The 25,978-nt window shown below is 40.4% G+C and overlaps 1 protein-coding gene across 1 annotated transcript in view; it reads left to right on the top strand.

The window, feature by feature from the left end:
- Positions 1-25,858, top strand: part of LOC145391925 (sulfotransferase 1E1-like) — a 26,957-nt gene extending 1,099 nt beyond the window's left edge. The window contains exons 2-7 of the mRNA XM_080266416.1: positions 616-767; positions 5,347-5,548; positions 7,360-7,486; positions 9,896-10,062; positions 25,576-25,684; positions 25,746-25,858. Of these exons, the coding sequence (XP_080122542.1) occupies positions 616-767; positions 5,347-5,548; positions 7,360-7,486; positions 9,896-10,062; positions 25,576-25,684; positions 25,746-25,858 (870 nt within the window). The remainder of the gene's footprint in view (positions 1-615; positions 768-5,346; positions 5,549-7,359; positions 7,487-9,895; positions 10,063-25,575; positions 25,685-25,745) is intronic.
- Positions 25,859-25,978: the final 120 nt, after the last annotated feature.

Raw genomic sequence — 25,978 nt, 5'->3', positions numbered from 1 at the left:
ATGATGATGATAATGATGATGATGATGATGATAATGATGATGATGATGATAATGATGATAATGATGATGATAATGATGATAATGATGATGATGATGATAATGATGATAATGATGATGATGACAGTGAAGTTTATATTATTAATTATGACAATGACGATGATGACAAAGATGATGATGGTGGCGATGATAAAGTTTATTTTATTAATGATGATAATGACGATGATGATGATGATGATGATGATGGTGACAGTAAAGTTTATATTATTAATTATGATGATGATGATGACGGTAAAGCTTATATTATTAATAATGATGATGATGATAGTCAAGTTTATGCTATTACTAATGGTGATGATGATGACAGTAAATTTTATATTATTAATGATGATGATGATGATGACAGTAAAGTTTACGTTATTAATGATGATGATGAAGAAGAAGATGATGATGACAGTAAACCTTATATTATTAATAATGATAATGATGATGATGATGATGATGACAGTAAAGTTTATATTATTATTGATGATGATGGTGATGATGATGATGATGATGATAATGATGATGTTGACAGTAAAGCTTATATTATTAATAATGATGATGATGCTTTTCCAGCTCCGGCCAGACGACGTGTTCATCATTACGTTCCCCAAAAGCGGCACAACGTGGATGCAGGAAATTCTTTGGGTCATGTTAAGGAACCCGGATCTGGACCCCAATAACAAGGAGATGAAGGAGCCATTGTGGGTCCGCTCAATGGATCTTTGGTAATTATCTAGCAATGTGTGTGTGTGTGTGTGTGTGTGTGTGTGTGTGTGTGTGTGTGTGTGTGTGTGTGTGTGTGTGTGTTCTTACCTAATTATATCTTTACAGGAATGAGTCAAGCTCGTATTGTCCCGTGTCTTAAACCATATTCATCGTACATATCCTTAAATTTGTGAATTGTTTTGGCACACACTATTTCATTCGGTAATTCATTCCACTGATCAATTGCTCTGTTTGGGAAACTGAATTTCCTTACATCTTTATCACCTCTCTCTTATGCAGTTTTTTGCAGTGTCCTCTTGCTGATGCTTCTCCCTATGTTATGTAATCATTTATGTCTATTTTCTCCTTCCCTGATATGCACTTATATAGCATTATCATGTCACCTCTTTTCCTTCTCTCCTGTAGTGTTGGTAGATTCAGTTTATTTAGTCTTTCTTCGTAGCTTAGGTCCTTTAAGCTTGGTATCCATCTTGTAGCGGCCCTTTGAACTTTTTCAATCCTGTCTATGTGTTTTTTGAGATGAGGACTCCAGACTACTGATGCATATTCCATGGTTGGTCTAATGATTGATGTTATTATCCTTCTTAGCATGTCTTCATTTATGTATGTGAATGCTATTCTCATATTTGCAAGCAGTGTATACATGTTCCGTACCTTCTCGTTGATGTGGTCAGCCGGAGATAGTCTGTTATTGATAATCACACCTAGGTCCTTCTCTCTTTCTGATGTGTATAGGGTTTTATTTCCTAACTTATAATCCCAATCAGGTCTTTTTCCACTTTTACCAAACTTGATTACATGACACTTGTCCACATTGAATTCCATTTGCCATGTATTACTCCATTCATGAAGTTTATTTAATTCTTGTAGCTCTTTACAAGAGTCTGTGTTAGTAATTCTCCTTTGTATTTTTGCATCATCTGCAAACATATTCAGATAGCTCTCATTTCCAGTGTTACTGTTTATATCATTTATATGCACTAAAAACATGATTGGTGCCAGCACTGAACCCTGTGGTACTCCACTAGTCACTTCTTTCCATGATGAGTAGTTTCCTCTTAGTACTGTTCTCATTTCTCTTTTTATGAGAAAATCTTGCATCCAACAAAACAGTTTGCCTCGAATTCCTCCTTGATGGTACAGTTTCCATAAAAGTCCTTGGTGTGGTACTATGTCAAAAGCTTTCTTGAAATCTAAATAGATGGTGTCCACCCATCCTTCTCTTTCCTGTATTGTGTTTGTTACTCTGTCATAGTAGCTCAACAGATTAGTAACACATGATTTTCCTTTTCTGAAACCAAACTGTCTTTCTGTTATCATACTGTGTTCTTCTAGTTGATTTATCCAAGCTTTTCTTATAAGCTTTTCTAATACCTTGCTTACAACACTGGTCAGTGATACTGGTCGTTAGTTGAGTGGATTTTGTCTATTTCCTTTCTTGAATAAGGGGACAATATTTGCTTTCTTCCAAATATCAGGTAGTTTACCTTGACTCAAGGATTTCTTGAAAATTAAAAATAATGGTTTACTTAACTCCTTTGCACATTCTCGTAGTACCCAACATGAAATTTCATCAGGACCACTTGCTTTTCCTCTGTCTAATTTACTTAATTCCTCCTGTATTACTTTTTCTGCTATTTGTATATCTGGTAGTATGTGTAGACATACATGTTCCACATAGTCCCTCTCAAAATCTATTTCTTCTGTAAAAACTAATTGGAAATTCTTATTTAGTGCTTCACAAATATCTTTCTCTTGTGTATAAGTGATTCCCTCGTCCGTAATGGATTGTATTATATCTTTTACTTTGGTTTTGCTTCTGATGTAGCTGTAAAACAGCTTTGGTTGATCACTACTTTTATTTATTATATCCTCCTCAAACTGTTTTGGGGCTTCCCTTCTTATTCTTGTATAATCGTTTCTTGCCTGTTTGTAATTATTATACGCCCTTTCACTATTGTGTCTTCTGTATCTATTCCACAACAAATCTCTTCTTTCTTTTGAATTTTTACATTCTGTATTGAACCATTTCTGTATTCTCTTAACTGCTTCTTTGTACTGTGGGATGTACTTCTGGACTCCTATTTCATAAAATTCACAGAATTTTTTATATACAGCATTTAAATCTTGTCCTCTAAGCTCATTTTCCCAATCAACTTCTAAGAAATACTTCTTTAGGTCTTGATAATTTCCCTTTTTATAGTTTAGGCTCTTTTTGTAACTTTCATTGCTGTTAACTATGTCATATGCTATCCTGAAGTTGTAATTTAGTACTGTATGATCGCTTTTGCCGAGTGGAGGGTGATATCAATTTCTTGCCTAGTAAATTTTAGATCTAGCACTGAAGGTACATCGAGTCCTCTTTTTCTTGTGGGGTCCCTCACATGTTGCGTTAGGAAAAACTCTTGCACGAGATCCAGGAGCTTTTGGTCCCAACAGCTTTCTTGGCTAATTATATCTAGAGTATTCCAATTTATATTTGTATTAAAATCTCCATTTAGTATAATTCTTTCCGATTTCTCTTCCATTTTATGTAGTAATGATCTTAAACTCTGAATTGTACTCTCTGCCAGGTCCTCATATTCATCTCTTTCCCATGTGTTTGATCTGGGTGGCATGTACATATTGGCTACAATTACTTTCCCTTCAGATGTGTTGATCTCTACTGCAATCAGTTCTACTTGTGATGGTATATCTAGTTTTATTTCATTGACTTTTAGATTTTTCTTAGTTAATATTATAATTCTTCCTCCTTTTTTTAAATTTCTGTCTCTTCTCCATATATTGTATTCCTCTAAGTTTAGTATGTTATTGGATATCCTTGGTGTTAATTTTGTTTCAGTTAGGCATATTATATGTGGTTCATTTTCTCTGACATAATCATTCATCTCTAGTAATTTAGATACCATTCCATCCACATTTGAGTACATCAACTTTATCATCTTGTTTATATACTTGTCATGACATGGTTTTACTACCTTCCTCCTTTTTATTCCCTCCTGTTTGTGTACCACTTTCGTACCTGCAATCCTATTATTTTGATAAAAAATGTGTTCTTCTCCTCTTCTGATCTTCCCTCATTTTTTGTTTTTGCTTCCTCCCTCTTTTCTTTCAGTAATCCAATTCCTCTTGTTGTTAGGCATCTTTTTATCCATACATTTTTGAACTCCTCTTTTTCCATAAGATTCTTTGCATTTTTTAGTATCTCCTCCACAGTGTTTACACTCTGGAAAGTCACCTTTAGAGGTCTTGTCTTGCTTTTCTCGTATTTCCCTAACCTTTTGTGTTCCTCTATGTCTTTACTACAGATTTCCTCTGATACTTCTTTCAGTAAGCCCATTACATTTGCCATCTCCTTTTTGTCTCTTGTGATCTTGTTTTTTACTTCTTCCTCTTCTATACCAGTGATTACTATAGATTTGTTTATATCTACTGAATCTCTGACTAACTTTGGATTGTTTTGGATTATTCTTTTCACTTCCTGTTTAATGCTTTTTTCCTCCACCCTTGTTTCTAAGTCTTTCTTTACTTTCACCATTTCAGCATACGTGGTTTCCACATCATTTTTGTAGCTTTGCACAGCTTCATTCACCTGTGTTATCTTCTCCTCAATATCACTGCTCTGGTCTATCAGACTGCTTACTTGCCTAATTGTCTCTGTATCATTTTTGAACTCTTCCATAACACTCTCGTGATTGACTACTGTACTTGACACTTCACTCATTTTCTTCCTAAGTATACTCAATTCCACTGTTAGTTCACTGATGGTTGTGTCTTTCTTGTTGGCCTCCCTTCCTAGTTTTTCTATTTCTTCCTTTTGCAAGTGCATCTGCTTCTTTATTTCATCAATTTCATTTTTGAAAGCCATTTCTGGTTTGTGTACACGTTCAACCAGTCTATTGAGAGTCTCCACTTCAACCAGTTCTTGGTAGAAATCATCATCTTGCTTTCTACCTTTATCCCTTTTCTTTTCCAAATTTGCTTTACTAAAGTATATGTCCATTTTGCAATACTAAAAGCACAAAGTACATGTACTTACATTCCCCGTGCAGCTGTAGTCTAAGCAAACCTCAGCTGACTGAGCGCATTCTTTCGCCTCTCAGTTCTCTTTTCTGTTTGAACAAGTCTTGTTTAAACTTCTTATTATTTTTTTTCTTTTAATAATGAAAAATCATTTAGTCTAACCTGGTACAGAGCTTGACTCATATAAAGATACTAATTTAGGTAATGTCGCTGGCCATGCTGGCTCGGTATGGAGCGCCAATGTCGCACGTCTGCTATCTCTGACTCCCACTGTGTGTGTGTGTGCGTGTGTGTGTGTGTGTGTGTGTGTGTGTGTGTGTGTGTGTGAACAATCTTATGGGCTTCTGACCTTTGGTGCCTTCTTCCTTGCATAAAAACAGTACATCATTCAGCCAGCACTTGATACTGTGTCAAAGTTATTTTCACAAGGAAGTGAGTCATAGGAACCCTAGTGCTAACATATCTATCGAACTATCTATCTACAGTCAGATGCCTTAATCCCTGCACTTCACCATCAGGCTGTCCTCCCTCTAACCTACACCTTTGCAATTCCAGTTTTGATATGTTCTTCGACAACTACGAACTAGCCAAAACGGACATGAAGTCGATCGCAGAGAAATTCAGCAGAGTCTGTCCCGGGAAGAAAAAGGAGGACGGTATGGTGATTCAGATAGCGGAGAGTCAGCCCTTGCCAAGAGTCATTAAATCGCATTTCCCTCTGGAGCTGCACAACAAGGATCTGCTCAAGAAATGCAAGGTTGGAGAGAGAGAGAGAGAGAGAGAGAGAGAGAGAGAGAGATGCAGATAAGTGAAAGGGTCTCACTGTTAACCATTAATAGTCTTCAAATTACACCTCCCTGTCATCTATACTAATGATACAAATTGTGTAGTACATAAATAATACAGAAGATCTTCCAGGGAACATGGTGTAATATGCAAATTAAGTCGTCAAGGGAGAGGTGTTACGAAGAGCACCCAGAGAGTAAACACACCTGCACCCTTCAGTCCCACATTTTGACCATGCCTTTTGATCTTGACCGGTGACTGATTATTCTTGAAAATCGATTTTTTTCCCCCAAACCCTCAACCTTCTCGATAAGTCATATATAACCTGTCTGCGTTGACCTTCCCCTGTGTCCTTTCCCATTGGCCTATTGTCCTCAAAATCAAATTATTCCATTTTTGGATGACCCTTAATCATTCCACCAAATTTGACCGATACTGAATAAGATGTGTGAGTAATAGAGCCGGGTTAAATTAGGTCAGGTTAGGATAGGATATAGGACTTTATTCTGTGACTAACTTCATTGTTCTTAAAATAGAATTATTTCATTTCTACCTGCCTCTTAGTCCTTCCAACAACATTAGCTTCATTGGACTGAAACTTATAACTTGACCTTGCTCTTTGTCCTTGGCCTTTGTAGTAGTGTTCCACAAAGCAACAGGTCAGCAAGGTCAGCACCACTGCTTATCCTCAACCATTGCACTAAATTATGTTCAGATAAAATAAAAACTGATAGAGTTATTCTGTACACACACACACACACACACACACACACACACACACACACACACACACACACACACACACACACACACACACCGAGCAATAAAATACGCTCGATCGTAAGGGTGTAATGAAAACAATGATGATGACAATAATGATGATGCTGGAACCAACAACAACAACAAGAACAAATACAAAAACAAGAAAAACAAACAACAACAACAATAATAAAATAATAATAATAATAATAATAATAATAATAATAATAATAACAAAAAGAGCTTGAACACCGTAAAATTGTCCAAGGACAATTTTGATAAAAAAAAAAATTTCCCTCAGACATTGTCTACAAGAAGCCGAGCTTTAATGGGATCTTGAGGTCAAGGTCATTGATCCAGTGCATATCACCTTAGGTCATCAAGATCTACAAGTCCACCAAGTTTGGTGGCTGTAGCTTTAGTCTTTCGTGTAAAATCAGGTAATTTCTCCGTCTCCCGGGTAGCCAAAATTTTGGATTATAGGCGATCTCGCAGAATAATAATCCGATGGACTATATTAAGCACTGCGTTCTGGCCGTGTCAAATGTTCATGCCATAAAAAATTTCAGCCCCTTAACTTAAGTGGTTCTTGAGTTTTAGGTTCACTTTTTTTTTCTGATCCTATCAGGGTTCCGCTGGAAGGATCAGGATGATATATGATCAGATGAAGCGGCCAACCAGTACTATAATATGGTACAAAATGAAGGCTGTAACTCTAACGGTATGCGAATGGCAGCGACTTAGATCTTCCCTTGAATAATAATAATATTGACAAAAACAAGAAAACTTCCCACAGGGATGAGGAAAGTTTTAATAATAACAATGGCGTGGACAACAAGAAAGGAAAGAGAACGACGAAGACGACGACCGTGATGGTGATGATGATGATAATGATGGATTGATGATGACTGATGGTTATGACAATTTTCATAATAGATGACGATGATGATAAGTGATGATAATGATGATAAGTGATGATAATGATGATGATGATGATAATTGATGATGATGATGATGTTACAGGTAGTCTACGTGGCCAGGAACCCCAAGGACGTGATGGTATCCAACTACCACTACGTACGTGTGATCAGGAATGAAAACTATCAAGGATCACTCGAGAAGTTTGCCAGGGATTTTATGAAAGGCGACCGTAAGCAGAGAAAGTAGTACAGAGATTATGGTACAGAGATTATAATGCAGATTACATTAGTGATTACAGAGGTTATAGTACACAGATTACAGTACAGAGATACAGTACACAGATTATAGTACACAGATTATTGTACTCCTTAACTCCGAGTGACATGTTCTCTAATTTATTTTTTCTTCTATCAGGGTGACGTGCTGTCTAATTTATCCTTGCTTCTATCAGGGTGACGTGCTGTCTAATTTACCCTTGCTTCTATCATGGTGACGTGCTGTCTAATTTATCCTTGCTTCTATCAGGGTGACGTGCTGTCTAATTTACCCTTGCTTCTATCAGGGTGACGTGCTCTCTAATTTACCCTTGCTTCTATCAGGGTGACGTGCTGTCTAATTTACCCTTGCTTCTATCAGGGTGACGTGCTGTCTAATTTATCCTTGCTTCTATCATGGTGACGTGCTGTCTAATTTATCCTTGCTTCTATCAGGGTGACGTGCTGTCTAATTTACCCTTGCTTCTATCAGGGTGACGTGCTGTCTAATTTACCCTTGCTTCTATCAGGTTGACGTGCTCTCTAATTTATCCTTGCTTCTATCAGGGTGACGTGCTCTCTAATTTACCCTTGCTTCTATCAGGGTGACGTGCTCTCTAATATACCCTTGCTTCTATCTAGGTGACGTGCTCTCTAATTTACCCTTGCTTCTATCAGGGTGACGTGCTCTCTAATTTACTCTTACTTCTGTGAGACGACATTAGTTAACTTCAGAAAGGATTCACATACTGAAGGGGTTAATTTAGGATGCATTTAACTCATCCTATTCCAAGAATCTTTCCTAACTTGAAATAAAATCATTAGGTGATAACGAGAAATACATTTTTAAAGGCATTCCTTGGATGAATGGATTAGAAGAGGTGTTATCCATTGGGTTTGGGAGGTCTCCCCCCAAAAAAAACCCTCAGACCCTCTGCCCTTACTAGCCCCTCATATGAAGTTTCTAATTATTTAATGTGCAACACTGCTGTATACTTTGTGGGAGCTTACAAAGAACCCAATTATAATTATCATTATGTATAAAATAATAGGAATATGTGAAATTTTTAGTAGCCTGGGATCAGATTTTCAGACATAATTACGATAGATTTCTTGGTTACGAGGAAAATTATTCAACAAAAGGAGGTTTACACAATATCACGTCTCTAGTTCTTCTTTCAAAGACAATTCTAAGTTAATTCTAAGTTACGACAGGGAATCAACCTTGAGTTCAAGAATCAGAAGAATCACATCCCTGTTTCGTTATTTAGCTCAGTGATCAGCTTAGCATGGATGATAACTTTTCACTAACTTTCAGGGGAGGGATTAAAGGTAGTACATTTGAGTACTATACTGTGATGATAAGTACATATAGTGTAATACATTAATCTGTACAACGCAAAGCGTAAATGTTCTAGTTTTAAAGTGAAGGAGAAACACTGCAAATTCTCCTCTTCATACATTTATATTGCCTTATCATTTTAATCTCAATTGCTAAGCACTTCGTTTTAAGAGCTAATAATATGATCACCTAAGATTATCTGCGAATTGTGGGCGACTCAAATTTTACCTCTTTTGTGCTCTCAGTTCTCAGGTCTGTGTTCAGCCAAACGAGTACTTTCAATATAAACATTCACCTTAAGAGTACGCAGAGCTTTTAGTACAGTTGTGACGTACGACGTAGAGCCAACACAAATTTTAAACACTGAACACTACCCTCCCCAGAATAGATTCGGCCACCCTCCTTCCCCCCTCCCCCCATCCCCTCTCCCTCCCCCTCCCCCTCCCCATCCCTCCCCTGGTGTGAAGATCTCGGTACAGCCGTGAGCAAAAAGTTCGTCAAGAATATTCTGTCTTGCCTTCCATATCTCTCCTTCCTCCCCAAACGACAGACAGTATCCCTTCTCTTCATACTCATTCATTACGTGCTTCATATTACAGTCCAGTCATAATACTTCATTTATCAGCTTCCACTGACACATCAATCAGAGCAGTGTCGGCGAACTCTTGGTCATGGCTGTATATCACGGGGGTTTGGAATTTTAATATCAAAGACGATCATGATGTAAAAAGAAAGAAAAAAAATCCGCCCATGATTTCACCAATGATGTACTTGTATTTGTTTCAAGTATGTGTGTATGTATGTACGTATGTGTTTATTTGTATGTATGGGTACGGATGTATGTACCGGGTATGCATTCATTTATTTTCTGTCTTCGTGGAACTGGTGTTATATTGTCTGTATTAATTTACTATATGGATGTATGTACGAGTACATGTTTGTATGGATGTATGTATGTACGTTTGTTTGTATGTGTGTATTTATGTATCTACTTATAATATTAACATTCCTATTCCTTTATTATCTGTCCTGGTGGTACTAGTGCTATTGTGCCCGTACTGGCCGCACGTGCTACAAGCCTGGAGGCAGAGCGACAACCCCAACCTTTACTTCACCACCTACGAGGACATGAAGGACGACATCATGGGGCAGCTGCGGAACATCAACAAATTCCTCGGCAAAAACTTGACGGAGGAACAACTCAAGAAGGTGAGTAGAAGACACTGGCGCGGTTAGGAGGCTTACTGAATGCCTCTTCCTTACCGGTTTATTCCTGATTCTACTCCGCTCCTATAGTCTTGTGCATATTCATGCACCCTACGTCGATGTCAAAAAGATATTAAAAGCAAAGAAGAGGCTATTAATGGATAGCTTAGAAAATAAATCGTTGAGGAAGATGTGCTAAGACGCCTCCTTACCCGACGAAAATACCGGACTCTATTACTAAACACTGAGTCCGCCAAGGTGTAAGGAGCCACTTATGACTGACGGTCACTGATGGAACACGTGTATTTGTTAGGTGGGATTAGCCTGCATCCCACATTATACAGTGCAGTCAGCAACCATAGGCAAATCTCAAAGTTCTACCATTATCACATTCTCTCTCTCTCTCTCTCTCTCTCTCTCTCTCTCTCTCTCTCTCTCTCTCTCTTCACCTGACAGTCAAGGGATTGCTTCTGGCTGGCGTTGTAACTGGTTCTGTACACTTGGTAACACACCTTCCTTCGCAATGTATTCACAACACAACACCTCAACATCATCTTACAACCTACTGATGTCAACGATATTAACAGATACGAAAAACATACACAAGAATTGTAAACCATACTCGCCCAGATAAATAGCTCAGGAATAAGTGCTACGAAGCTTGATACTTCTCCCATCTACGTAATTTCTTTTTCAGCGTGTCTGGATCCTGCCTCAGCCCAACCTTGGACCGGGAAAAAAAATAAGAATGAAGACTATGATAATGATAATGGTGATGATGATGATGATGAGGATAAGGGTGGTGATGGTAATGGCGATGATGATGATGATTATGGTGATATCATCACAATCATCATCGTTATGTTTGTCATTTTTGTTATTGTTATTATTATTATTATTATTATTATTATTATTACTATTAATTATTATTATTATTATTATTATTATTATTACTATTATTAATATTATTATTATTATTATTTTATGACTGAAGCATATGCACCGTGTGAGGACAGGAGTGAGTGAGAGAAAGATTTTGGGATGAGCTGGATGAAGTAGTGGGAGAAATACCCAGGAGTTACAAGGTGATCATAATGGGGGATATGAATGGAAGAGTAGGCACTGGTCCTGAGGATGACATAATGGGTTGTTATGGAGTACCAGGAGAAAATGATACTAGGAAGTGACTAAAGGATATGTGTCAGGAGAGGAGGTTGTGCATTTGTAATTCGTATTTCAAACACAATGATGCACATAAATATACATGGTATAGAGGAAACAGGGATCGTGTTGAAAGAAGCCTGATTGATTACGTGCTCGTAGAGAGGTCGATGATCGAAAGGTTGCTGATACGAGGGCCGTGAAAGGACGACGTGGAGGTCTGTCAGATCATATGATTGTGGTATGCAAGATCAAGCTGAGAGGAGTGATGTGGATCAGGAGGGAGAGGAGCAGTCAGGGAGAAAGACTGGAAGTTGAGAAGCTGAGGATCAAAGAAATGGCAGATGATTAATGGACCAAAGTACAGTAGAGGAGGAGTTAGAATCAGTGAACTGGAATGAAATGGATCTGGACAGCTGGTGGAATGCATGTAGGGATTGCTTAGTTAGGAATGCTGAAGTGGTGTGTGGTGTGGCAAGAGTAACAACAAAGAAGAAAGGTACAGCATGGTGGGATGAGGAGGTTAAGAGAGTGGTAGAGGAAAAGAAGAAGAAGAAGTGGCTAGAGTGGTTACAGGACAGGGGTTCAGTTGAAATAAGAACTGAGTATATTGAGAGCAAGAAGCACGTGAAGAGCCTAGTGAAGAGGAAAAAGAAGGAGGTAAATGATGATCTGGGAAGAAAAATGAATGCAAATTACTCTGAAAATAGGAAATTATTCTGGAAAGAGGTGTGGAAATGTAGAAGTGATAGCGGAAAGAAATGTGATGGTGTGAAGGACGCAGGTGGTAGATTATCATTCCATGTACATGACGTAAGAACCAGACGGACAGAGTATTTTGAAAGCCTGATGAATGGGAATAGAGAGAGCAGAGCGGCTGTAAACATGATTGGTTTGGGGGGGAGGTGGAGAAGGAATGCAGTGCCAGGAGATGTGACATTCCCACAGGTGAAGAGTGCTGTGAAGCAGCTGCAAAATGGGAGAGCAGCTGGTGTTGATGAGGTGTATAAGTGTAGTGGAGAGAGTGGAATGAAGTGCTAGCTGGAGATAAGGAAGAAGGCATGGATGAGTGAAACTGTGCCTGCAGAGTGGAAAAATGTTGTGATTGTACCCCTGTACAAAAATAAAGGTGAACGAAGTGAGTGCAAGAATTATCATGGCATAAGTTTATTGAGTGTGGTAGGGAAGGTATATGGAAGAATTTTTATAAAGTAAGAGCGATATCAGAAGTCCTAGTGAGTGATGAACAGGGTGGCTTAAGGAGTGGCAGAGGATGTGTGGATCAAGTATTTGCAGTGAGACAGATAGCAGAGAAGGCTTGTGAGAAGGACCATAAGGTGTTTATGACAATCATGGATCTGGAAAAAGCATACAACAAAGTAGACAGAGAGGGATTGTGGAAAGTTTTGCGCATGTATGGTGTAAATGGTAAGCTGCTAGGTGCTGTGAAGAGTTTTTATGATGGTAGCGAAGCGTGTGTAAGGGTTAATGGGCATCTAAGAGAATGGTTCACGATCAGTGTGGGTGTGCAACAAGGCTGTGTGATGTCCTCATGGTTGCTCAATATATATATGGATGGGGTGATGAGAGATGTAAAAACACGAGTAATGGAGAGAGGGATGGCGTTGGTAATGAATGGTGATGAATTGAATATCTCAAATTTGTTGTATGCTGATGATGCAGTACTGTTGGCAAGTACCGGACAAGAACTTGGCAGGCTAGTGTAGAGTTTTACTGATGTCTGTGAGCGTCATGCCTTGAGAGTAAATGTAGAGAAGAGTAAAGTGATGGTTACTGAGAGAAAAGGTGACTCCCAGTGGGATGCTACAGTGAATGGAGAGAGACTGGAGTTGATGAGAGAGTTCAAATACCCGGGTACAGTGATAGAAAAGTGAGGAAAATGTGCAAAAGAAGTTGAAAGTAGAGTGACACAAGGAAGAAAGGTACCAGGTGCAATGAAGGCCTTGGTAAGAAACAGAGGCCTGAGTGTTGCAGCTGCACGAGGGTTACATAAGGGAGTGTTAGTGCCAACTTTAACATATGGGTGTGAGACTATGGTGTGACATGAAAATGAAAAGTCAAAAGTAAGAGCAGTGGAGATGGGACTGCTGAAGAATTTATGTGGAGTACAGAGGGTGGATAGGATATGAAATAATGTGATTCGTGAAAGGTGTGGAGTGAGGAAGTCTGTGGACACCAGAATCGAAGAAAATTGTACTGAGATGGTATAGTCATGCGGAGAGAACGGATAATAATACAGTGGTGAAAAAGGTATATCTAAGCAAATTTGAAGGAGGGAGGAGGCGAGACAGGCCAAAGAGAAGGTGGAGAGATACATAAGAACATAAGAAGAGAGGACAACTGCAGTAGGCCGGTTGGCCCATGCTAGGCAGCTCCTAGAAGAGTAACTGAACTACTAGAATGAGATAAGGATAGCAAAGAAGAAGGCTCTCCCCCGCCCTCCAAACCCTCCAGCCGAAGCCGGCAGAAAAAAGTCAGAAAGAACACCACGCAGTATAGAAAAACTGGCGTGGACATTTTACAGGAAAATGTAAAAGGAGAATAGAGACTATCATTGTGTAACCTGAAAAGGAAAAATTATGAATTAGTATTGCTTATAAGATTTTCTTTTTTCTATATCCACCCCTTATTTGTCATATGCTTATCTAGCCTATGCTTGAAACTCTCAATGGAAGAGGCAGCAACTACTTTACTAGGTAGCTTATTCCATTCGTCTACTACTCTATTACCAAACCAATTTCTACCTATTTCCTTATTGAAACGGAATTTTTCTAGTTTGAAACCATTATTTCTAGTTCTATCCTGTGTGCGCACTTTAAGTACCTTGCTAATATCTCCCTTATTTATACCCTTCATCCACTTAAACATCTCAGTTAAGTCTCCCCTTACTCTACGCCTCTCTAGCGAATGCAGACTCAGTCTTTTCAGTCTGTCTTCATATGACAGGTTCTGAACGTCATGTATCATTTTTGTCATTCTTCTCTGTACATTTTCTAACGAATTAATATCCATTCTATAATAAGGACACCAAAATTGTACTGCATAGTCTAAATGTGGCCTTACTAATGCTGGATAAAGTTGCAGTATTACTTTTGATAATCTATTGCTCACGCTTCTCGAAATAAATCCTAGGACCCTATTTGCTTTATTTCTCGCATTAATACACTGTTCCCTTGGTTTAAGGTTGTTACTAACCATAACTCCTAGATCCCTCTCGCATTCCGATTTGCTAATTTCTTTGTTATCTAAGCTGTATTTAGTATCTCCAGTGGTCTTGCCTACGTTAAGTACATTACATTTTTCAACGTTAAATTCCATTTGCCAAGTTTTAGATCATTTGGACAATGTATCTAGGTCTTTTTGTAAGTTATGGCAATCGTCAGTTGAGTTAATGATACGTCCTATTTTTGTATCGTCGGCAAATTTGCTGATGCTGCTAGTGACTCCTAAGTCTAGATCATTTATATATATAATAAATAATAAGGGACCGAGTACTGAACCCTGTGGTACACCGCTAGTTACTAATCCCCAAACCGACTTAGTTCCATTTGTCATGAGTCGGTGCGATTTTCTATTTAAATAAACTCGTGACATTGAACTTGGTGGGAAACCACTAATTTTAGTGGAATCCCAGTATGTATCACTCAGTCAACCGCCACGTATTCACCCAATCGGGAGTGTTTTCAGAACCATTTTTCACTGTTTCATAAGTGATCGTCTTAGTGCGCGACATTAGCACCTCCACTGAGTGATTTATTGTGAGTGTGTATCGCTCACACTAAATTCGTTAAGCTTTTACCAAGTGCTGCCCGCTCTCGCCTCTCTCTCTCACAATTTGAACTCAGTCAGGATTTGAGCGTCGTGGAAGCAGGTTCGATGAGCAGTGCCACCGTTGTCCAGCAAATTCCTGAATTCCCACCTAGTGTGAGCCGACGAGAGGTTAGCGCATGTGGCAGCGTCCTTTCTCAGCAACGACGCCCAGTCCATTTCACTTAGCCACTCTCTGACCAGTACTTCTTTTCGTTTTTCTTAGGTTTAAGAGTTTAGCTTTTGAGTGAGTGAGTGAGTGTATTCTCTTTGTTATTTTGAAGTCATTTGAGACGCATGTAACGTAAATTTATTTCATTGTAATCAATAAATTTACAGTTCTTTTCTTTTGAGCTTAATGTAATGTAAACTCGTGTTTTATTTCTCCACAAGCTTATTTCACTTATAGCTCCTAGTTTGCATAAACGCTTTGCATTATTCATAACTGATACTTAGGCAAGTTGTTTTTATTAGCTTAAAATCCATTGTGCAACCAGGAGTTAATTGCACCAGCAAGAACCTGTTTATCATTAATAGCATTAGTTATTGATTGTCAGGGGTGGAGTCACTTTCTCCAGAGGCCAACAGTACTAATAAACAGCACGTGTGAGTAATTAGTCTCTGCTGTGTACCATTGAGAAAGTTTATATATTCTCGTCCTTAGAGAATCGCCGAAGTAAGCCGGCATAAAGTAATCATTGCTTGATTTTCACAAGTCATTTCTTTGTCCTGTTCTCAAGTATTATTGAATATTATTCTTTAATTTTGCATAATCATCAAAAACCCCGTGACATTTGGCGACCTCATTCCAGGATATTAACTCCTAGCTCTAAAGTTATTCACGAGATAATACTCACTCACTCATACTTAGGTATTTATCATTAAAGTCTATAGGCACTATTTTACTGGTGATTATTGATTCAGTTCTATTAATTTACATAATATTTTTCACAGTCAGTTGTTTGTTTAATTTTCTTTCTTTACCAATTTAATTAGATAAAACTGGTCACCACTAACCTGTCCCTATATTCTTTATTCTCAATTATTGGCATCTTTCTCTACAAAATTGCAGTCAGTACTGAGTCTCTAGTTCACTTAGATTGAGTTACCATCATGACTAACGTCTATGTACAGGAAGCTAAAGATATGGGGCATACTGACCCTGAGAAAATAAAGGACTATGTCCTCTCTCGGTTTAATTACGAGCAGCAACGCGAGAATGATGCTCGTGAAGAGCGTAGAATCCAGCGCGAATACGAGCGAGAACAGTGCGAGGAACGCGAGAGAACGAGAACACGAGCGAAAACAACACGAACTCGAGTTAGAACACGAGCGAAAACAACACGAACTCGAGTTAGAACATGAGCAAGAACAGCATGAGGAACGAGAGAGAGAACGATAACATGAACGTGCCGAGCGAGAAGCATGCAAAATACATGAATTTGAAATGTTGAAGCTCAAGCGAGATTCCATGGCTTCAGACACATCTGGTGCAGCTGGCCCAAGCTCCACGAGCGCTATCCCTGCACATATTATGGCGATCCCACGCATCAAGCTTCCTCCATACAAGGAAGACGAGCTAATCGAGCCATACATAGCTCGTTTTGAAGACATGGCTCAGCTTTACCAGCTGGATGATGCAGCTAAGCGGCTCCAGTTCCTTAGCTTGTTTGAGGGCCCTGCTCTCGATATTCTCCACAGAATTCGTGGAGACAATCTCACGTATGAGTTGATGAAGGTCACACTCGTCAAAACATACAGTCTCACAGTTGATGACGCTAAGAGTCAGTTCATGAGGGTGCGTTTACAGGAAAAAGAGACTGCCGTTCAGTTTCTTGACCGGCTTGCTGCTTACTTAGGTGAGTGGATGGAGAAAGATGAAACTCCTTCCACGCGTGAGGGGATGATAGACCTAATGCTGCACACGCAGATAGAGAAGTCATGGCCTACTGAACTTATAGCTCAGCTTAAGATCTGCCAGGTAAGAGATGCCAGCCAAATGGTGGAGAAGGCTGACGCATTCTTCATGCATACGGGTATCAAACTCGCAAGCAGCATACCTGGAACAGGAAACCTGATAAATCTGAGAAACCGTCTCAGACTGAACCCCAGCAACAAGGTCGTTCTCAGAATAATGGCCAAGGTCCAAAACTGCAAAGGAAGGACCAGGGGCAAAACAGTCAGAAGCCTGAGTGGAAGAGGTACAACAGGTACCCAAACCAGCAGCAGTATCAGCCACACAATCGATGGTCGGAACAAACCTTTTCAGCACCAGCCCCAGTGTATCGGAGGCAGGAGGCGAACGCAACCCTCGTTCTTCAGCAGCAGCATGGTGGTGTCGTCCCTAGCAGTACGGATACTTCCCCACAGTTCTCTAGTCCCTCAGCAACAGTGAACCCCCCTCCACAGATGGCCAATGCTCCATCTCCCCAGGTAGTGAGTACGACCCCTCAAGTATCTAATTCTCAGGGCACCATGTTTGCTGCATCATTTATTCAGCAGCCTAATCAGTGGCTAGCTGCTTCCTCCACAGGCCCTCCCACAGGTGACAGTGATTTCCTTGTTCAGCCAGGGTTTGTGGGAGACATTCCTGTGAAGGTCCTGAGAGACAATGGTTCCTCAGGTTGCTCTGTCAGGCAGAGTCTAGTTCGGCCTGAGCAGTACACAGGTCGACAGATCCAAGCTAACCTTATTGATGGATCAGTGAGATTGTTCCCTGATGCACGTATCCAGGTGGCATCTCCATTTTACACTGGTACGACAGTTGCAGTTGTCATGCCAGAACCCTTATTTGACCTTATCATAGGCAATATTCCCGGTGCCAAGTATAGTTGCACTGAAGATGGTGCTACTCAGACTTCGGCTACAGTAACACGAGCCATGGCTGAGGCTCCGAACTGTGTCACCCTGGTGACCATTGAATCACCGCAAGATCTGATGTGTAGCCAAGTTGTTGTTCAAGAACAACATTCTGACCTGACACTTGCTGCCGTGCAAAAGAAACAAAAGGGTAGAGTGATAAAGTATTCACGGGGAGGTCAAGCCAAGTTCCTTTGTAAACAAGGACAGCTGTAGCGTGAGTCACGAACACCCCAGGGCGAGGTTCGACTGCAGTTTGTTGTTCCCGCTAAGCACCGCCAAGCAGTGTTAGAATGGGGTCATTGTTCAGCCTCAGGAGGTCACATGGGCAAAAGGAAGACCCAGTGCCGTATCCTAGCTGACTTCTTCTGGCCAGGGATGGGATGAGAGATAGATAGTTTTGTGCGTTCCTGCAATGTGTGTTCACTTACCACTAATCAGGGACATGTCCTTCCTGTGCCGTTCAATCCCACACCCATAATCTCTGAAGCAGTTGAAAGAGAGGGCAGTGGTGAAGTGGGTGCAGACCTGACGTCTCGCCCATTGGCCTCACAGGACACAGTATGTCCAGGGCCTGTACATACATATGTACTATAAGTTAAGGGGGAAGTTTGAGAACCCTACAGAGACAGTCCGAGGCTGTGTATGAATTACCTTGTGGAACATCTCGAGCTGTGGGCCTCTCAGAGGATTCTCGGAAAATGCACATTATCCACATGAGTGTTCACACCCACGTTGGGTGTTAAAATGTGACCTACCCGAGATTGCATAGGCATTCTCAGCTTCCTGTAATTAATCGTAAGTGTAGAGTTAGGTTAACCAGTAAACTGCCCGTTCTAAGAGATTTGAGCAATTCAAGAACTGACACGTTTCCTGGTTAATAATGTTAGGTTAGCCAGTAAACTGCCCGTTCTAAGAGATTTGAGCAATTCAAGAACTGACACGTTTCCTGGTTAAAAAGTTAGCTTAACCAGTAAACTACAAGGGTCTTGAGAGATTTGTAAATCCTAAGACTATGTTTCCTGGTTAATAATGACATAAGTACTGATTGCTAGGCAGAGAGAGAGAAATGACACTTTTGATGCTCCACCTTGATTCCATTCGCAGGTGCAGGTGGTGGGTGCAGCATTGTCGTACAGATCAACTGGCCGTCCCTGCCGCATACTGCCGCCTCTTCTCTTCTGCCTCATCGTCATTATTTACTATAAATTTGTATTACATGATTTTACACGTAGGTACAGTTACACCACAGCTGTCACATCTACACCATGTATTACATACATCACGCTACATAACAATTAGTTGTTAATGTAAATGTAACGAATTTTTTGCTCAGTTTAACCTGAGTACAGGATTTTTCACCGTCGTCATGGAGTTTTTTCCTCAAGCTTGCTTCTATTAACGTAAATACGAGGGTTTTTTTTGCTCACTGGTGACTGTGACTTTCTCCTGTAGCAGGATAGAACACACACCACAGTGTGAATCTTGTGTGACTGAGTAGGATTTATATGTATGTATATTAATTTTTTTTTCCTGAGAAAAAAAAATATTCATTTTGATGAGACGTAATGTCACGAGTCGGCGCGATTTTCTATTTGAATAAACTTGTGACATTGAACTTGGTGGGAAACCACTAATTTTAGTGGAATCCCAGTATGTATCACTCAGTCAGCTGCCACATATTCACCCGATCGGGAGTGTTCTCAGAACCATTTTTCACTGTTTCATAAGTGATCGTCTTTCTGTGCGACATTAGCACCTCCGCTGAGTGATTTATTGTGAGTGTGTATCGCTCACACTAAATTCGTTAAGCCGTTACCAAGTGCGGCCCGCTCTCGCCTCTCTCTCTCACAATTTGAACTCAGTCAGGATTTGAGCGTCGTGGAAGCAGGTTCGATGGGCCTAGTGTGGAGCAGTGCCGCCGTTGTCCAGCGAATTCCTGAATTCCCACCTAGTGTGAGCCGACGAGAGGTTAGTGCGTGTGGCAGCATCCTTCCTCAGCAACGACGCCCAGTCCATTTCGCTTAGCCCACTCTCTGACCAGTATTTCTTTTCGTTTTTCTTAGGTTTAAGAGTTTAGCTTTTGAGTGAGTGAGTGAGTGTATTCTCTTTGTTATTTTGAAGTCATTTGAGACGCATGTAACGTAAATTTATTTCATTGTAATCAATAAATTTACAGTTCTTTTCTTTTGAGCTTAATGTAATGTAAACTTGTGTTTTATATCTCCACAAGCTTATTTCACTTATAGCTCCTAGTTTGCATAAACGCTTTGCATTATTCATAACTGATACTTAGGCATGTTGTTTTTATTAGCTTAAAATCCATTGTGCAACCAGGAGTTAATTGCACCAGCAAGAACCTGTTTATCATTAATAGCATTAGTTATTGATTGTCAGGGGTGGAGTCACTTTCTCCAGAGGCCAACAGTACTAATAAACAGCACGTGTGAGTAATTAGTCTCTGCTGTGTACTGTTGAGAAAGTTTATAAATTCTCGTCCTTAGAGAATCGCCGAAGTAAGCCGGCATAAAGTAATCATTGCTTGATTTTCACAAGTCAATTCTTTTCCTGTTCTCAAGTATTATTGAATATTATTCTTTAATTTTGGATAATCATCAAAAACCCAGTGACACCATTTATTAATACTCTCTGCTTTTGTCCTTTCAGCCAGGATTTTATCCATTTTAAGATATCGTCGTCTATACCGTGTGCTCGAACCTTTCTAACTAACCTTTCGTGTGGGACCCTATCAAAAGCTTTACTAAAGTCCAGATAAATAACATCGTAAGCTTTATCGTTATCTACTGCCTCATAGACCTCCGAGTAGAATGACAATAAGTTTGTGAGGCAGGATCGTCCTTGCCTGAATCCATGCTGACTTTCGTTTATAAGATTAAATCTTTCTAAGTGTTCTCTTATTTGCCAAAATTGACTAACATTTTTCCTACCATTGACGTTAGACTTATCGGACAATAATTCGACGCAGCTGATTTATCACCCTTTTTAAAGATGGGCACTACGTTTGCGGTCTTCCACACCTCTGGAACTTCTCCTGAAATTAAAGAGTCATTGAATAATGTTAAAAGTGGCTGACATAATTCTTCTTTGGTTTCTTTTATAATTTTTGCATATATATTGTCCAGAACTGGCGATTTTTGAGGTTTTAACTTATTAATTTCTTTCAATACGTCCTCCTTACTAATGGTTATTTTACTAAGAATATTTTCCGTATTCTCACCATAAATATTTGTTGCTTGAGGGACCAGGTCTAGATTTTCCTTGGTGAATACTGATATGAAATTATTATTTAGGATGGAGCACATTTCTTTATCTTCACTGGTAATGTCATCTGATTCTGTTCGGAGTGGTCCTATCCTATCTTTATTTTTTGCACGGTACATTTGATAAAAACCCTTAGGGTTTTCTTTCAATTCACTAGCAACCTTAATTTCATAACCTCTCTTTGCTTTTCGTATCTACCTCTTTACCTCTCTATTTAAAATCGTGTACCGGTTACGTAAGTGTTCCTATCCACTTTTTATTTTTCTATATATTCTTTTCCTTTGGCCTATGAGATATCTTAATCTGTTGTTTAACCATCTTGGTTCTGAATTATTCGTTCTAAACGGTTTTGATGGGATATATCCATCTTGGCCTCCGTGTATTATATTTATTAACTCGTTTTACTTCTCACTGGTCGAACGTCTGCTTGGTATTGGAGCTGAGTTAATCCCCATCACCTGGACTACACTCCCATCTGCCACCTCCCTCTCCACAGACACCAGGCGCACATTCCCACGTGTTCCCTGCCCCTCACCTATGACCTGGGATTCCCCACTGTCCTGCCACTCCCTAAAATAGCTATTCTCCCCACGGAATACTGCTCTAAAATAAGCTCTTAAGTCATCGAAATCTCCTAGACAAAAATTAGGAACAGTGGAGGTATTTTCAGTGGAACAGACATCCCAAATAAATTTGAACTTAATTTCTCCATGATCGCTATTACTGAGTCGTCCACCAACCTCTATTTCATTAATAATATTCTCTTTATTAGCTAAAACCAAATCTAGTATATTATTACCTCTGGTGGGCTCCCTGATATACTGATAAAGGAAATAATCCTGTACTACCTGTAGATATTCCTCTGACTCTGCATCCCCTGTCTGTGTGAGGAAGAGAGGTTTGGAAGTCGGTGAGGCTAGGGAACTGACAAGAGATCGAACTAGCTGCATGAATGTTGTGAGGGGAAGTGCATGATCAGGGATTTTTGGCACAGTAATGAATGTTTTGGGCGTATCCGATAGAGCCAGGACTCCGGGGGCTTGAATAATGAGTGAATGGAAGCGTGGTCCATTAGACTGGGCAAATTTGGGCTGTCTGGACATTGTTACTCCTCACCATGCCCTTGGGTGGGTAGCGGGGTTTCAAGAATACTCCCCCAGTATCCTTGCTTGTTGTATGAGGCGACTAAAAGGGTTGGTGGTAGGTTAGTGCCCCACCCCGTAATATAAACTAACTAAACAAGTGAATAAAGCGCCTCGGACCAGGACGGACCATAGGTTGACGACTAAGGAATGTACAAAGGACATTCTGAGGGTGGGGACATGGAATGTGGGAGGAGTGAATGATGAAGTGAAAGAGAAAGAGACTGTGCAGGTGCCTGAGGATGCAAGAGTGGATATATGTGGATTGACTGAAACTAAATGGCAATGTGAAAGGGTGAGAGAATGGGAATATGGTTTGGGTATATGTGCGGGAGTTAATGAGAATGAGAGGGCAAGAGAGGGAGCATGTCTGATGATAAGCAAGAAGTTGAAGGAGAATATAAGAGAGTATGGAACAGTGGGTGCAAAGATTGTATGGGTGAAGATGAAAGTAGGTATACAAGCGTGGGTGATTGTGTGTGCGTATGTGCCGACAGAGGACCGAGTGGCAAGAGTGAAAGATGAGTTTTGGGCGAGTGTATAAGCATGTATGGGCAAGTCTGAGACGAGTGAGAGAGTGTTTTTGATTGAAGAAATGAATGGTAAAGTTGGGAATGTACGAGTGGATGGAGTGGTTGGTCAGTGGGGTGTGCCAGCTGAAGTAGATGGGAATGGTAGTGCTTTGGTGGACATCTGTGCTGGTAAGGGGTTAGTAATAGCTAACACCTACTTTCGGCATAAGATGATCCGCAGGTATACATGGAGTTATGAGGAGGATAGATGATGAACTTGTTGAACGAAAGGCAAAGGTAGACTATGTGTGTGTGGATGAGCGAATGAGAAGACAAGTGGTGGATGCAAGAGTGTGGAGAGGGTGGGGGAATGGAATCTCGGACCATCACTTAGTGATGGCCAAGGTAAGGCTGCAAAGAAAATGGTTGAAGAGACGAAGGGGAATACAGGAGGAAACAGCTCCTGTGAGAAGAGTGGAGAAATTGCAAGACAGTGAGAAAATGGCAGAGTATAAGAGCATAGTGGAAGAAAGTTTGGGAAGGTATGAGTTAGAGCAGATGGAAGGGGTGGAAGACGTATGTAAGATATTCGCGGAAGAGATAGGCGCAGCGTGTGAGGTGGTTTGTGGAGTGAGGAGGAGATGCAAGGGTGTGCAAGGAACAGCATGGTGGAATGATGAGGTGAAACGAGCTGTGGAACAAAAGAAGAAGGCATATAGTGAATGGCTAGCGAGTAGAAGTAGGGGAGAAAATGAGAGAGAGAAGAGAGAGGTATATGTGAGCAGGAGAAGGGAGGTGAAGAGATTGGTGAAGGAGAGTAAGAAGAAAGTGGATGAAGAGTTTGGAGGAATCTGAGTGTGAAATGGAGGGAGAGTAAGAAATTGTTTTGGAAGAGGTAAAGAAAGTAAGACAGTGTGAAAAGGGTAATAGTACGGGAGTGAAAGATAGGAATAATAGGTTGTTGGTGGAGAAGTGAGAGAAATTGAGGAGATGGAAGGAGCACTTTGAGAATTAGTTAAATGTAGAGAGTGATAGCAGTGCGAGCATAAGTGGTTGGGGAATGGCTGGGAGAAGGAGAGATGAGAGGAGGGAGGAAGAGATTAGTAGGGCGGAAATAGTGGAAGCAGTGAAGAAGAAAAAGATGGGAAAGGTCCCAGGAATTGATAGAGTGTGTGGTGAAATGATGAGGTATGGGGGTAAGATTGTAGTGGAGTGGATATGGAAGTTATGTAGATTGGTTTGGGAAGAGGGAAGGGTTCCAGAGGACTGGGAATCAGGTATAATTGTTCCTTTATACAAAGGAAAAGGGGAGAGAGAAGTATGTTGTAATATAGGGGTATTTGCCTTCTTAGTGTGACTGGAAAAATATATGTTAGAATACTCGTTAATACGGTTAGGCATATAACAGAGGAGCTGGTTGCAGAAGAACAAGGGGGATTTGGGAAGGGAAAAGGGTGTGTAGATCAGATATTTGTTCTAAGATGTTTAGTGGAGAAGTATCTAGAGAAGGGAAAGAAAGTGTATGCTGCCTTCATGGACTTGGAGAAAGCTTATGACAGAGTAGATAGGCAAGGTATATAGAAGGTAATGAGAATATATGGAGTGGAGGGGAAATTGATGAGTGCTGTGAAGAGTATGTACGATGGAGCTAGGGTGCGAGTGGATGGTGTGTTGAGTGAGTTCTCTGATCTCAATATGGGAGTGAAACAGGGTTGTGTGATGTCTCCATGGCTGTTTAATATATTCATGGATGGGGTTTTAAAGGAGATGCAAGGTAGGGCAGTGGATGTGGGGCTGGCTCTAATGAATGAGGGTGAGATTTGGAAGATTCTGGAGCTGTTGTTTGCTGATGATACAGTATTGTTGAGTGAAGATGAATGGGAGTGTGTAGGAAGAGGAATCTGAAAGTTAATGTAAACAAGAGTAAAGTTATGGTGCTTGAAAGGAATGAAGTCACAGAATGCACGGTGAGGTTGGATGGTGAGGATATGGAGAATGTGAGTGCATTCAAGTACAGTACTACGGTAGTGTGATGAGTAAGGATGGAACTTTGGGGGATGGAGTGCATGAAAGGGTACAGCAGGAAAGGAAGGTTGTTGGTTCACTGAAAGCAGTGATGAGAAATAGGGAGGTGAGTATGGAAGTTAAAGTCACTGCATGATAGTATTGTGATCCCTACCCTGACATATGGAAGCGAGGCATGGACGTTGCAAGAGGGGAACAAGCCAAGAGTGAGAGCAGTGGAAATGAGTTACTTGAGAGGAGCATGTGGAGAGACATGGAGGGACAGGTTGATGAATGAAGTGAAAGAACGTTGTGGGGTGCATGTGGATGTGGTTGAGAAGATTAGGAGAAATACACTGAGGTGGTTTGATCATGTGGAGAGAATGGAGAATGAAAGACTGACTAAAAGGGTGTATGTAGGTGAGGTGGAGGGAGGGAGAGGGAGGGGAAGACCGAGGATGAGGTGGAGGGATGGAGTTGAGAGGTATATGGGGGGGGTGAGTTGGGGGGAGGGTAGTCAAATGGTGGGTGACAGAGCGACTTGGAGGCGCGTTGTCTGCGGCCACCCTTTGCGGGATTAGGGTGTCGGGCTATAGATAGATAATTATTATTATTTTTTTTATTATAATCATTATTAACTATTATTATTTTATCATTATTATTACCATTCTTCTGCTTATTAGTTAGTAGTAGTAGTAGTAGTATTTACTTCCTTCTGCATTCCACAGATTGCCAAGTTCACCAGCTTCTCGTCAATGAAAACCCGCGGGGATCCGATTGACAAAGCTTTTTACATTGAGGATCTGTGGAAGAAGCAGGGTGGCATGTTTAGGAAAGGTGAGAGAGAGAGAGAGAGAGAGAGAGAGAGAGAGATGAACACTTTTTCTCTTCATTCTAGGGATAAAGGGCGACTGGAAGAACCACTTCTCTCCAGAACTGAACCAAGAGATGGACCAATGGATCAGGGACAACGTGAAGGACACTGGCCTTAAGTTCAAGTTTGGAAATTAGTGAGCTAATTGCATAGAGGTGTATTAAGTGACTACTGAGCTTTGGTAACACCCATTCTTTACCTATTATTTCTACACATTTTAATTCACTGTCCTCCTCTGTATAACTGATGCAAACTTT

The sequence above is a fragment of the Coenobita brevimanus genome, chromosome 20, assembly GCF_032717465.1.
Source record: "Coenobita brevimanus isolate Jiangsu-jjx chromosome 20, ASM3271746v2, whole genome shotgun sequence".
Classification (NCBI taxonomy): Eukaryota; Metazoa; Arthropoda; class Malacostraca; order Decapoda; family Coenobitidae; genus Coenobita; species Coenobita brevimanus.
This window is presented reverse-complemented; position numbering and strand designations above follow the sequence as displayed.